Below are 14,981 nucleotides of genomic sequence, written 5' to 3' on the forward strand. Positions count from 1 at the left end.
AATTGACGAGTCCGGGCTCCTCTCAGCCTTGCTCCGATGTTGCCTGTATTCTCTTCCCGATACCTAAGTTGGTGGGCACTCCTCTGGTCTTGATCACGCACGTCACCTGGCAGTGGTTGGAGCCTCGCCCTAGTTGCTGCCCTCGCTCGGTCTGCTCCGGAATCAAGGGCGCATATTCAGTTGCCCGTCTGGCCGCATGAGGCTCCGTCCCTGGGGCTGATAGCAGACGGTGTGACTCCTCAGGTCTCCAACGTCTCGAATGTGTCCCTTGCCTCCGCGGGTAAGGAGTCTAATGTGGGTTGCTTAGGCGAATTTCGAGCAGGTTAGACGGGGGATTGGCAGTGGAGTCGCGGAGCCGCTCTAAGAAGCGGCCATCTTCCTCTGCGGTTAGCCACACCCCCAATTGCACCATTTCTTGACTAGTTATACTGTACCTGGCTAGAAGTCATTGTCCGACATCTACAGAACAGCCACATGGAGAAGTAGAGCTACATTCACAAATTATACAGCCTGGACATATGTAGATAAAGAATGGGTGGTTGTTCTTCATGAAACTGCTTACCCACCTACTGAGCTTTGTACTGCTCACTATTCATAATAAACCATTTCAATCTGAGAAAGATCTAGCCAATTTTTGGCAAACAAATTAGTTACCTGTGTGTAACTACAGTTCTCCATCATTGGTTTGTGTCACAGATTCACACACAAACATCCCTCTTCATTTTTTCCTTAAGTTGACCACTTCATGTCTTACATGCTTGTACTACCAAATCTGAATTATGTTGGTCTCTCGGTTGAGAGGGGTACTCTGTACATTAATATCATTGGCATAAGCATGAGTTGAATGTGAGACGAAAATCTCTGTTCTTTTCCTGAAGGCTTTTTAATATAGCTTACTTCTATCTGGAATTACTTGAGCATTCCAGCCAACTACAGGGAATGGTAGAAATGTGAATATATGAAAGATCCCAGTGCTAGAGAACAATAGTTACAAGTAAGTATCCTATATCTTACCTTCCTTGCAGTCGCATAGAAAAGAAAACATTTGAAAACTAGGTTTGCCAAACATTCATCTTATCATACTTGTATAATAAAAGTGGCAAAAAAGTTGTTCCTAAAAAAAATTCAAATACAATTTTGTTTACTGTCGCGTTCCTATAAAAGGATACATTATTTTTAAGCCCTATGAGGGAGGGTACTTTATTGAAAAATTTGTAATCATTATAGGAAAATTGTACTCCTCTGCTGTCTTTCTACTAAGAAAATTGATCAAAATACTATGCGTCTATCATATATTTTCAATGTACACTGTGAAACATGTTGGAAATTAATATTTACGATCACAATTCATTTTAAAATTCCTAGGAGAAGAAAGCTGCCTTAGAAAAGGAAAGGGACGAACGGATCGCAGAGGCTGAAATTGAAAATTTATCTGGAGCCAGGCACCTTGAAAACCAACAACTTTCACTCATTCTGGCAGCTAGAAAACTGTGTATTAAACAGATTGCTTCAGATGGCCACTGCATGTACAGAGCAGTTGAGGACCAGGTAAAGGAGCGAGACAGTGGTTGGACGGTTTCCAATCTAAGACGTCAAACTGCAGAGTACATGCGAAAACACATATCTGATTTTTTGCCGTTTTCAACAAATCCTCATACTGGAGATATGTATACACCAGGTTAGTACAATGTCTTACAAAACCTAGCAATTTTCTACAGTTAGTTTTGGTGATGTGTTCAGTTTTTGACACAAAGTTCTCATTAACTCAGTTAATCTCCTGTCACATTACTTTGAACTCTTACCAGTGTACACACTTCTTTCTTTACAAATTCATTCTTTGGTTGTTTCATAAAAGCAGTGCTTAATTTGTGCATGTGGTTGCAGGAGGTGGGCACTCGTTTTGCAGACCGTTACTTAATTTCATCATTAAACTTTGGCTCAGCAAGAGAAAAGCAGTAAAAGGAGGAGGAAGAAAGATCTAGGAAACTGAGAAAGTGAGAAAACAGGAATGAAAAGCAAGCCAGAGGAGTGAGGTAAAGTGACTGGAGTGTAGGATTATGGAAGAAAGCGACATAGGGTGGAATCAAGACTAGTCATTATGGTAGTCAGTAAGCACAGCAATCATCAACACTGGTTTTGTGATCGAAAGAATATAAAGTAGGCCCCTGCACATTTGTTTTTTCAGTTGAAATTACGTTAAGGCAACATAAGTATCCTACTTCCAATTCCCCTTTCAGGTTAAAGAGGCCATACCAACAAAAAGACACTTTAGTCCATTTTGGTCAGTGTTAACTCCCTCTTCTGTGCAAAGCTCCCTGATCTATTTTTTTTGTATGCCAAAGGTAAACAAGTTCAAGGAGTACCAGTCTTCAACTCATTTTTAATCAACTGATTTACATAAACTGTGTTTCCTGGGTTTGGCCTACTGTGATTTAGTGCGGACAAACAAGAACCTGGTTAATTAGCCGAAGGACATTTTTGGTTCCTATCGAAGGCAGGCACTCTCAGAGTTATGTGTTAGTGAATGAGCGAGAGGAGCCATGTTATCCTCATAAGTGATTTAAGCCTGCAGGCCATATAACTTAACCAGGGGCGGCTCCTTCACGTGGGCGTAGGAGTGTCGCCCCACTGCTTTATCGCAGTGAAAGAAGCAGAAACATAAAATGGTATTTTAATACCATTTTATGTTTCTGCTTCTTGCACTCCAAGAAAGCAGAAGGGTATGCCTGGTTGGGGGCGGGCGGGTGGCCGGTCCTGCAGGGACCCAGGGGAGGAGTGGCTTGCCCACTCTGAGTGCGCTGACTGTTTGGTCGGCCCAAGGGCCGACCAAACCAGTCATACGCACTCTGCATTTTCTCCCTGTAGGCCACATGCAGCCTTAAATCAAAATGGGGGACGGAAGAGCATATCTTTAGAGCGGTCCTACTCCTCCGCTCCTCCAAGGACTAGCATCAGAATTATCAAAGAAAGGAGGTAGTTCCTCTATTAGGCAGATGCACCAATTGGAGCTCTCAGGCCAGAGTGAATGTCGCTGGGAGATCTGTATTTCAGATCATAATGCCCTCACACACCTGTTAGGGTGTCCTGCTTCATCATAGGGCGCTCCTCGTCAGGCTGGCGCTGCAATGTCTGACGGGCCTGGTGGATACTTTAGCGGAGTTCTTTTGATCTGAGGATGCTGTATGTGGTGAGTGCAAGTGGGCAATATGAGTGTTGAGTTCTAGTGTGTAGACAGTGACTTAAAATGGGCACAGGAGCCCATAAAGAACAAATGTAATTAGATCTGGGCCCCAGGACTAAGTAAAAACAGTTGTGCTATCTTGTGGTCCCTAGGTACGAGGACAGTGTTAATAACACGTGGTCAACCTGTTTCGTGCCATCTATGCCCAACTGTCTGGCGGCACTTCTTCAGGACCTTAATGAACAGTGATGCCCCTGAGTGGGGCGGGAGGTCTCCCCGCTACTCGAGAATGACCTAGTGAAGTATGCTGGTGACCCCCTATTAGGGAGCCAATGCAGTATTTCACCTCTATAGAGGAGTCTAATACTTCATAGGCGGACTGGAGGATCCCGAACGCGGTGGGGGACACTTGGTTTTTGAATATTCAGGCTGGACAGAGCAGGGTAGGTGAGACGGAAGTGACCGATCCAAAAACATGTTGACCACAAGTTACTAACGCTGTGTAAGTGTCAGCAATGTCTATTGAAAAAGTCTCCGCATGTGTGGAGACAGTGCCCCATCGATAAAAATTGTTTTTCACCGTAGGCCTTGAACTTCTACTTATATTTGTAGATGCTGTGTCCATCCCGGATTTTGTAGCATAAGTTTCCATGTCAACTTTGCTAGGCAATAAATAATACTTTATTGTGGCAGTCGGAACCTACCTCTGGGATCTAGGCTTGTCTTGCTAGGAATTGTTGCTTCCTTTTTGGAATTGTTTTAAGAATATTTGAAATTCAGAGACTATTTCAATAGTTTTTTTTACTGTTAAATATCTGGTGACAGAAAAAGAATGATTTGTTAGTCCGAGCTGTGATGCACTTGCTAAATATTTATAATTATACACTAATTATTTACAGTTCTAATAATGTTCATAAGATCTGGCAAATTAAGAATAACAAGATATTAATATTTGTAAATTACTTTCTAGATTGACATGCGTCAAGTAGAAACTAGCTCATTTTCCACAGAGTGCATAATGACAAAGCAAGCCTCATTTTGTTGTCCACACTATGCATCTGCTTCACGTTGCCTACGCCCACCTTTCATCACCTTGACCTTCACCCTGCTAACATAAGTGCGGCTCGAAGGCATTACCTCAGGGTTGTGGAATTTAACAAAATATCTACTTGTCAATGGGGCAGCTTGCTTCATAAATCTACTTGTCCTGTAACAAAACCCATTTGTCCTGTTTCTGTAGAGCTACATACTGGGGCTGAAGGTAGTGGTAGGCAATAGTTCTAGGGTTAGAATGCCCTTTTGAGTCTGTGCAAACCTACTAACTTGCATGTTGTAAGGTTTTTCAACAACTCTTTAATATTTTCCCATACTGAGAAATGTTGGAAATTGACTCCTGACCATGGCAGACATAAACCTTCTTCCAGAGTTAGGAAAAAAGTGGTTAGGGTGAGGGGGGGGGGGGGGAGTGCACTTGAAAACACTCCGATTTTCACATGAGCAAATTTACACATGCATGTTTGTTCATGCTAAAATGTAGTTCACAAACATTTTCTATGAATACTATTTCTTGTCCTACTTCTGTAAATTCTTGGGAATTCACAAAAGCTGTATAGCTGCACTTAATGCAAGGACATATGCCGTGGGTGCCCCTAATTTGGTCTGGCGTTGACCGTGACTGTGACCTTTTGTGTTTATTAAAATTCGGTCTCTCTCTCTCTCTCTCGCTCGCTCGCTCTCTCCACAAGAAGCATATCGGCACACAAAGCAGTTTTGTTCGGTGCCAGTAACTGTGACAGTGTGTGCTTTTTGAGACCAAAAACAACTTTTGCTTTTGCCAAGCTTGTTCTAATGGTGAGGGCCTGGCAGCTCCCACACCAATAAGATTTTATGAAAACTATGCCAAAATAAGTCACCCATTGACAAAACTTTAAAGCTGACCACCAATTTCAGACCTACTGGGTTTGCCAATGCTTGTTTATATTTGTTTCCCATAATCCTAATTAAACTGGTTACACTGATTCTTCCATTATGAATATTTTTGAAAAATATTAGCATGCATCAACACGTTACCAAATAATGCTGCAAAGAAATGGTACCTGAAATTTTACAGTAGTTTAGCGGATTTTTTTTTTCCTGCTTTCATTTTTGTTTTTTATGAACATTTTATTTTGAAAGCAAAGAATCCTCAATCTTGCTTTCAAGCTTCTGCAAATATTTGCATCAAATCGGAGAGCATTCTGGGAGCATTATACGTAGTCTCATATTGCTAAACTTTGAAAACGTGTGTATACATTTTTATACTGGAACCACTGTCAGTAGTGCAGTCACAGCTTACAAGATTTACTTTTAGCGCTCACCCTAATAATAAAGGCTTTCAATTAATGAACCATAAATACAAGTCTGAACAGCATTACCATATGAACAAAAATATTACCTTACCTGCTGACAGTTCCCTTCCCTGATCTATAATATGTACTGCAAACTGGCAGCCTAAGGGTTTGTGCTGCAGGGGGTTGGGCATACAAAATACACATGACCACTTGTTGCCCTTGACCCTAACCAATATGTCCTGTGCGTCCGGCTGTATAAATTCCCCATCCCAGTGACCTAGACAGTACTTTGTGCCCCCCCACCCGGGGAAATGTTTGGGAGTACACATGCAATAGGTTAACTTTTTGAGCTCCCAAAATACCAAGAATGCCAATCGAGTGTCATGGGTAGATCGAGTGCCCTGGAAAAGAGCAGGACCACACTCTATAGCTCTGTGCCTGCCTAGACCACTGCTCTCACTCCTGCCAGGGGTTTGAGCTACTTAGGTCACTGTGTGTATGGGAGTCTTTTGTGTGCAGTTGGGGTTGGGTTATACCTCTGCTCTATGAGAACGTGACTACTGGCACCGTCTGTAGATGTAGAAACTGAATGTTGCAGCTCAGGAACAGGAGGTGGAGCATAGGTTGGCAGAGGCTGGACTTTGGAAATCCTTGTGGCAGGGAATTAGTCCGCTCTGGCCTGTCCAGGAACAAACCGGGGAACAAATCCACGCCTGGCCCGGACTGCTTAACAATCTGCATAAGGAACTGCTAATACTAAGCCATTCGGGATATACATGGTCATAATACTGCCTAGTCACGCTCGTGGTTGCCTCTGTGAATCGCCCACAGAGTACTGGTATCTCCATTTTTGTTTTGCATGATCTGGTTAATATATCCTGATCTTTAAAGTGCTTTAAAGATGTGGCTGTAATCAAATGAGTCAAAATCTTGACCGGAAGTAACCTATCTAAAGTTGTCTTTAATCTTCCATGAAAATTGCACACTTTTGTTCTAAGTAATGTTTATAACTTTACTTAAGAATATAGAAACGATATCGTATAGACATATTGTCATTATGGATTTGTACACAGTTTAAAAGAACAGTACATATCAACCTCCAAATAATAGATTACCAACCCTACATAGGCTAAAGGTATATGGCAATATCTTCCAAGGCAAGTTTCAGTTTGCTGTTTTTGTGTTACACAACATTTCACATTTTCAAGTTGAATTAATATCCACTAACCAACATATTTAGGTCTGCAGTGCGACTCAGAACTATTAGAACATCTTTCTCTCTCATTTAAATCACTTGCTCGCGTAGACTCTCTACTTTCTCACAATATAATAAATGTGGAATTAATATTTTAAATGATTATATTTTCCATGTACAAATGATTTGGGGCTTTATCTGCAAACAATGAAAACTATTCAAGATATTTATGTGCAACTTGCACAAAACATTGTCTTTTGGGTAACTTGAATGTTCGGGTTACAGCGTCCATATATTTGTGAACTTATGTGAACCAGCCAATAGACTTGTAACACTTGAATGAATTAAATATCCAGAATTGTAAACTGTATTACTATTAGCCAGCAAGCTGACCAGCATGTCCTCAATTGCTAGAATATGCATTAAGAAGGAATTTACCCGTCTTGCATAGTAGACATGTGTGAAAATGCTGACTTACCTTCTTGGGTAAAGAGAGGGTCAAATTCAGTTGCTGATCATTCTTTGATTATGCATGTCTATCCAGCATGAAACATGGTTTCTTACACAAAAGTTACCCTTTTATGTGAGCATATGTTCATTATGGTAAAATATTACTTATCTGTGCTATGGACAAGATGCCTTTTGTCTCTAGTGTGTTATTAAAATATTATAAAATAGAGTTATAAAATTTGAATTGATTTGGTACAACATTAAGTCGTTAGCTCTTATTTGGAGGATATTATTAGTATGGGATTTCAGTGGTTTGATTTCTCCTTTAGAAATTGGAAAAAGTGATAAGATTTATGTGTGTTGTATAAATAATTTATTGAATAATTTGATGAAGAATTGATCTTGTTAGTTAATGAAAGCGTGGAATTGACATGATATACAGACAGTCTTACAAATGGATACCTGGTGGTCATTTTGTCAAATAGTGACCTGGATAACTGGCAAAAGTTATGCCTAGGACTGTATTCCTATTAACCAGCAATAGTGGTTTGAACATTTTCAAAATTTGTATCGTCCTTATCCCTCCTCATATAATGCTATGATTTGAAGCATATACAAGAATGTACCACCTTTGACATTGCATTGGTCATCAGAATTAATCCACATTCTATGCCTCTTTGGCCCAAGTTCCTGATGCGATATCTAGAATTGTATATCAAACCACATCTGCGATTGGTTCCATGTCCATTCCGGTTCCACTTGTGCATTTCAACTCTTAATGTACCACCTTTGTGGAAAGAGATTCTGATTGTGGTAATCTATGTGAAGGGACCTAGAAATCAGACATCTAATTATTGCCCTATAGCACTTCCAGATGGGGAAATATTTGCTAAAATTATACTTCATCAGAGCTACTGAGCCCCCAAACCCTCAAGATAAAGCTGGACAGGGCGCACCGAGTTGGAGGTCCACCGGGGGGACACAGGCATGCATGAGAGACGTACTGGTAAAATTCCACTCCTATAAGGTGAAGGAGGCTGTTCTCTTAGCGGCTCGGAAGTGCACTGCGGTCTCCTATCAGAACCACACATGCAGTATCCATCAAGACCTGGCGCCCTCCACTCTGATGAGGAGGCAACACTTTCGGCCTCTTACCACCAGCCTGCGCGACAAGAAAGTTCGATATAGATGGACATTCCCGTTTGGCCTCAGCTTTGAATATAATAATAAACAACATCACGTCACGGATTTGAGGGTAGGTCTGGAACTCCTGGGTCTCCCTGCTGGAGATCTAGATCCCTCTCCCAGGTCTTCTCAGGGCTCTCACCGACCCGGACCCAGACGGGCGCCCTTGTCCAGGAGCTCCAGGAGGAATCGTAGATGAGGCGGAGGAGGGTCGCAGTCACCCTGGCTTTCTGCTGGCTCTACGGAACCTTGCCCAGACACGCATCAGCAGATCCGACTCACAGGAGGAAACTTGCTCCTTCAAACATCTTCTGCTCCCCTCTGATCTGTGACAAGACTAGCACCGACCGAATTCGCTGAACCACTTCATGAGGCGATCTATGACTCTTTAGGGGTCCCGGGACGGGCGCGGATGGGATACTGACCATGCCATCCGCCAACGAGTCTGACCGTTTGCTACCACAATGGTCGGAGTTTGTTCGTCATTTAGACATATGTTCATGTTGTTGCGATTTGTGTTAAGGGTTTTGCTGTTTTTTTATTTTCGGGGGTGGGGGTGGTGGTTGGAGACGGACAGGGTGATCTTGACTGGGATGCTACATCACTGGAGCAGGTGGATCGGCTGAACCGGGCTGCGGGGAGGCGGGGGTTTATGGGTCGGCTGGCTTTTCCAGATATGGCGGGTGGAGCATGTGGGCGGACTAGAGAGAAGGAGGTAAACCCATGTTGCTAAGATGGTAGTCACGATTGCCATGTGGAATGTTGAAGGCCTTAACTCGCCGCAGAAGGTCTGGAAATACCTTGCAGACCACCATTTGGACATTGTGGCGCTGCAGGAGACCCACCTTAGAAGGGAGGATTAAATGAGGCTTAAATACGAACAATATCCCCTTATATATTGAATATTGCCTTAATTTAATTACTCTCAACGTATTGGTGGAAAATGTAGTGTCTGGAACCAGCACAATATCGTGGTCGCAAAGAAGTAGATCCCAATAGGTTGGTGGGTGCACTGTGTAGAACATTGGTACCAGCGGTGGTTCCTTGCAGAATGTGTTAGGGCTTTGCCCACCCAGTTTTCTAGGTTGGAGACGGGCAGCCAGGAACCTTCCATATGGGCACATGCACTAGTGAGGATGTGCCAAATCACATTTATGTTTTAATGTAAGGCAGCTAAGAAGGGCTAACATAGCTCCAGTTCTGACCTTCAGTTTTCGGAAACCTTAGGTGACCGCCCTCTGATGACATGAAGCAGCGTCACATTTTCAAGCCGCTCTAGGCATGTAGAACATCAGCCCTGTATTTCCCAGGGCTGCTTGTTAATCCCTATACAGGCTGCACGGCTTCTGTAAAACTACCACCCATATCAGTCATCACAGCATGGGGTGGGGTCAGCAAGCAACACAAACCATTCCCAGCCCTGTGATGAGTTGGGGAACGGGTGGGGTTACAGTATGCTTGGTGTATATGATTGAGGGCATGTGACCTGATGTCAGAGTTTCTCTGTGACATTCAGTCGTATGCATTCTGTAAAGATATGAATCTCACGGAGTATCTGTTTACAGCATTTGCCTCATCTTCAGGGGAGACTTTGAGATCACCTTGGCTTATTTTTTTTCAACATGCTCTCACGTGTGCTAACAAAGTCATTAGAACATATGAGAGTGCCTAGAAATAGGACTCATTGGGGGGACACAATATAGTTAGCCTGCCAGACACATCCTTTGGCCACCACAATTATTGATGGCATTCATGATGATCCCTTGATATCTGAAGGTACTTGCATGTTGGGTCTACCTTCAAGACCAGTGAGCTGAGCCAACAACTAAAACAACAAACTTTGACATTACTTACACATTTCTGCTAAGTTACTTTATCAAAATAGCAAGCATACATTTGCAAAATAATATTTATAATTGTTTCACTTAGGATGAAAAATATCTAAAATCCTTGGCAGGCAAAGCTGTATATTGAACTTCACTGGATTTTTTAAAGAACTCAAGAGTTCCATTTATTGATTCTACTGAACTCTTACCAGTAGTGAATCTTTTTTACCGGCACAAGACTAGTGCAGTGTAAAAGTCTGTTTCTGATTGGAGCACCGCTGAATCGTATAGTGTTTATTAAAAATCACAATAAAAATAAAGCCTTCGCACCTAATGAAATAGGTTAGTGGAAATATGACTTACTTGTTTACATTTTACCTTTGTTTTCCTAGAGGCATTTGAAAAATATTGTGATGACATAGAGAGCACACCTGCATGGGGAGGCCAACTTGAGGTATGTCTTTGGAGACTTTTACTTGTGAAACTGCTGTTATACTGAAACTTGTAAAATTTGCAGCACTAACCAGTGAACTTTTTAGCTGTTTATTTAATGTAGTTAATTTATTTTGTGATTTAGTTTATGTAAGACAAAGCTGTTTCAGATGCCTGCACAAAGGTACATGTTAACATCTGATTATTCTATACTATATCCTACTCTATAATAAAGTTGGATTCAGTAGTATATTATAGAAAAAATATATTCTAGATTTATCTGATTTGCCTGCTTCTGTTTCAAAGCTAAATATTTTTTCAAGTAAAATCTGTTTATTTGTAACCAGAATGAGATGTGGTCAATAGGACTTTCTGAAAGTTCATGGATTTGGCTGTTTAAGATTTCTTAATCTGCCCTTATGGTTTGGTTAGAGATATAGCATATGCATTTTTATTGACTTCAGTTTAGGGTGATTTAATAAAATCTGTTCATTGGGAGTATGACGTTTCACAACATCTCGCTCAAGTACAGTCACATGTATATATTGGTTTTCGCAGGCTCTCTGTGTTAGATGCTTAGAACCTATATAGCAGTGTGCTGGCAGCTTTCCGTTAGGCAGCTGTAGATGAATACGAATAGTGTTTTACTGGGCATGTTGACTAAAAGATTTACCTGAAGTCCTAGAACAAGTCCTTGTGGTTTTGATAACAGACAGAGCCAATAACGGCGATCTGCGTACGAGGAGGAAGGCAACAATAAACCATTTATACCATCCATGCATTCCTCACTGCTGGATCTTCAGATCCTGGTCCTCTGCATGAGTGAGTCAACCTTGCCAAAATCCTACGTCTGTGGTCCTTACCCTCGAAAATGTATGCTATCAATTAATCTTCACTGACCTTGAGAAAGACTCACCCTGTTTTTTTGTTTACATTTTTTTATTAGGGTTTTGCATACAAATTAACACAATGCATGGCAACCATATTACATGTGAATCCATTTTTGTTTTGCATCAGTATGACTTATCGTTGCTGCGTTTTCCAAGGGTAGTTATATTGACTGTCGTGTCTCTGGGACTAGTTGTTAATACTAAGTCCACCCGCCTCCCATCAGTTCATCCCAGTAGACCGTCACTGAAGTCATCCCGGGGGCGTGGACGTGTCCCTGATTCTCCGCTGTCGATCTGGTTTTCCCGCCGACTATCTGTGTAGCTTCTCCCTGATAACGAGTGTATTAAATTGCGTCAGTAACTAGGGTATCGGTATTTGAACTGCCGATGGGTTCAACTGTTAACCGTGGGGAGGAGGGGGGAAGAGGCTGTGAGAAAAGAAGAGGAAACGTATAAGGGTAGTGTAGGGGGGGAAACTAGTGAAAGGATCAGGTGGGGGGTGGGAGGGGGTAGGGCGGGCTGGGACGGGCTGTCGCGGTAGCCTGCGCGCTGAGTAAGAGTAGGTGTGTCGGACTCATTCTAGGGGGAGCCAGTGGGGGAGAAAGAGGGTCGGTGTGTGGGCACGCGAGAGGGGGCCGGGTCTCCGCTCGGCTCTCCTAACAAAGTCCTCTACGTGGTTAGTGTGCCTCCACCATCATCTCTGGGTCTCGAATGGCAGGGGGGGTGGGAGGAGCGCTGGGGTTAGGCTGTGTCGCGTTCTGTGCTTCTCCCTCCGTGCATTGTTGTTTGAACTGTATGAGGAGTTGGGCCCACTCCATAGATATTGGGTGCTTGCGGATGCCCCTCGCCTCTTCCTCTCTGATCGACTCCTCCTCCGCTGCGCCCCATTTTTGTAACGCTCCCTTCCATGCCGCTTCCGAGGGTCCCGCTGGGGCCCTCCAGTGCACAGCTATGTTCCTTTTTGCCAGGAGGAGAGCCAGAGATGCAAATTTCCATTGCACTTTTTCTGTTTTCTTTTTCGGGGAGAGCCCTAGAGCACATGCCTCCCACGTGGAGGCGACCTGGAGATCAGTCGTCGCTTGGAGCATGTGGTGCACTATGCCCCAGTATCGTTGTATGGATGGGCAGGCCCAAAATATGTGCTTGAAGTCTGCGTCCAACAGTTGGCAGCGGGGGCAGCGAAACTGCGTATCGGGGTAGAATCGGTGTAACTTGTCTGGCATCAGGTGCGCGCGATGTAGGATGTTGAATTGTATATTTTTGAACCGAGCGTTTCTGGACACCTTTTTTGGAAATTCCAGCGCTTTGCGCCACTCTGAGTCGTGGAACTCTCGACCCGCATCCTCCTCCCACGCGCCCCAGAGCCCGTCCAAGGAAACATCTGTCAGTTCTCGTATCACCTTGTAGTGCCACGTGATCAGGTGACTGCAGGACCCCATGCGCAACAGGGTGTGCAGCACCGGATGTGTCGGGGGCTCACCCTCCCGCAGGTTCCAGAGTTGACCGCCGCTTTCTATCACTTGTCTGTGACGTAGGAATTGTCCAGGAGGGAGATCGTGCCATTCGATCATTTGGGCAAACGTCTTCAGTTGCTCCTCCTGGAACAACGCCCCCATCTCTGTGATGTCGTGGGCAGTCCACACGTGAAGGGCTCCCGCGGTGTAGTATCCGCCGTTGCGGGGGAGTCCCACCAAGGGAAGCAGGGGGGAGTAGAGTGGTCGACCCTTGGACAAGCGATGGACTCGCATCATGCATCTGCGGGCTATGGCCACCTGCAGCGGGTGTGTGCGTACTGGCGTAGTACCTGGTAGGAGCAGTCGTCGGATTTGCGGGAGGGGTACTCTGCCTCTCTCCGTGATTGTCTCTCCGATTTGCCTCCCCGCCGACCAGTGGGACAGCCACTGAAGCTGCGCCGCGAGGAAGTATGCCTCGAAGGACGGAGCTCCCAGGCCCCCGCCCGTCGTGGGTAAGTATAGTGTGCGCAACGCCACTCTGTGACGGCCCCCTCCCCAGACCAGGGTCGCCAATAATGCATCCACTTCCTGGAAGAAAGAGCGCGGCGGGACTATAGGGAGGTTCGCGAAGCAATAGAGCATCCTCGGCACCATTATCATTTTCGCTATGGCGACACGACCGATGGGCGCCAACGGCAGCGTCTTCCAGAATCCCACCGCCGACCGCAAACCCGCTAGCGCCCTCCGGTGGTTACCCTCAAAGAGATCCTTGGGGGAGTGGTATAGTCGCACACCCAGGTATCTGGGGGCCGATTCATCCCACGATAGCCTATGTGGGCCCAGCTTTGTCTCCACCCGCTCCGTTGTAGCACCCAGAGGGAAGACTGACGATTTTTCCCAGTTCACTCTGAGCCCCGAGATCTCTCCAAACTCCCGCAGCACGGTCCATATCGGTGTGAGATCATCTGAGATGTCTCGAACATATATTAAGAGGTCGTCTGCGTACAATGATACGCAATGGGTCGTGTCCGCAATAGGGACCCCCCAGGTCACCCCCTCCCGACGCAGTCTCATGGCCAAAGGCTCCATCGCTAGAGCGAAAAGGAGTGGGGACAGGGGGCATCCCTGTCTGGTCCCCCTGGACACCGGGAACGGGGCCGACACGAGTTTACCAAGTCTCATCCTAGAGGTGAGATCTCTGTACAGGAGCTGGGTGTAGGCCAGAAGCGTCGGACCGACGCCCACGTGTTGTAGGACCTCAAACAGATAGGGCCACAGCAGGGTGTCTAACGCCTTTTCCAGGTCCAAAATCAGACATGCCGCTCGGGGAAAACGCTCTTTTGTCTGGTCCTGGATATGGAAGAAACGACGTAAATTATGTGAGGTGTTGCGGCGGGGAACGAACCCGCATTGGTCGGGGTGCACCAAGGTGGGGAGTATTTGGCTATAACCATCCGCTAGGATTTTCCCCAGGATCTTGCAGTCCGAGTTCAGGAGCGTTATCGGGCGGTATGAAGCCGGGAGCGCGGGGTCTCTATGCGGTTTCAGGAAGGTCACTAGCATCGATGTGCGCATTGATGCTGGGAGTATCTTGTTGGCCAGCGCCTCCTCGTACACGACGGCCAGTCGTGGCGCCAGTTGCGCCCCGAACGCGCTATAGTACTCGAGCGGGAATCCGTCCGAGCCTGGTGCCTTCCTGCGGGCCAAAGATTTGATTGCCTGCTTCACGTCTACCGGTTTAATCTTCTTGTCGAGTTCCGTCCGGTCTGTGAGCGGGATCCCTGGCATGGGCTCCTGACCTAGGAAACCAGCGAGGCCCCCGGGTGGTACGGCACTTGGGGATCGGTATAATGCCGCGTACTAGTCGTGAAAGATGTGTAACATGTCAACTTGGGAGTGTTTGAGCTGTCCATCTGGGGCCATAAGTTCTGTGATAAGGGGCGATGTTGTGTCCTGTTTGACCAACCACGCCAGAAGTGATCCCGCTCTGTTACCCTCCCGGTGTGCCCTGGCCGCATATGCCCGAAAGTTGTATTTG

General features: G+C 45.2%; 1 protein-coding gene across 1 annotated transcript in view; it reads left to right on the plus strand.

Moving 5' to 3' along the window:
* Positions 1-14,981, plus strand: part of OTUD6B (OTU deubiquitinase 6B) — a 226,262-nt gene that overhangs the window by 92,494 nt on the left and 118,787 nt on the right. Inside the window, exons 4-5 of the mRNA XM_085605301.1 lie at positions 1,366-1,678; positions 10,560-10,621. Coding sequence (XP_085461427.1) covers positions 1,366-1,678; positions 10,560-10,621 — 375 coding nt within the window. The remainder of the gene's footprint in view (positions 1-1,365; positions 1,679-10,559; positions 10,622-14,981) is intronic.

This window comes from Triturus cristatus, chromosome 5_1, assembly GCF_964204655.1.
Source record: "Triturus cristatus chromosome 5_1, aTriCri1.1, whole genome shotgun sequence".
NCBI lineage: Eukaryota > Metazoa > Chordata > Amphibia > Caudata > Salamandridae > Triturus > Triturus cristatus.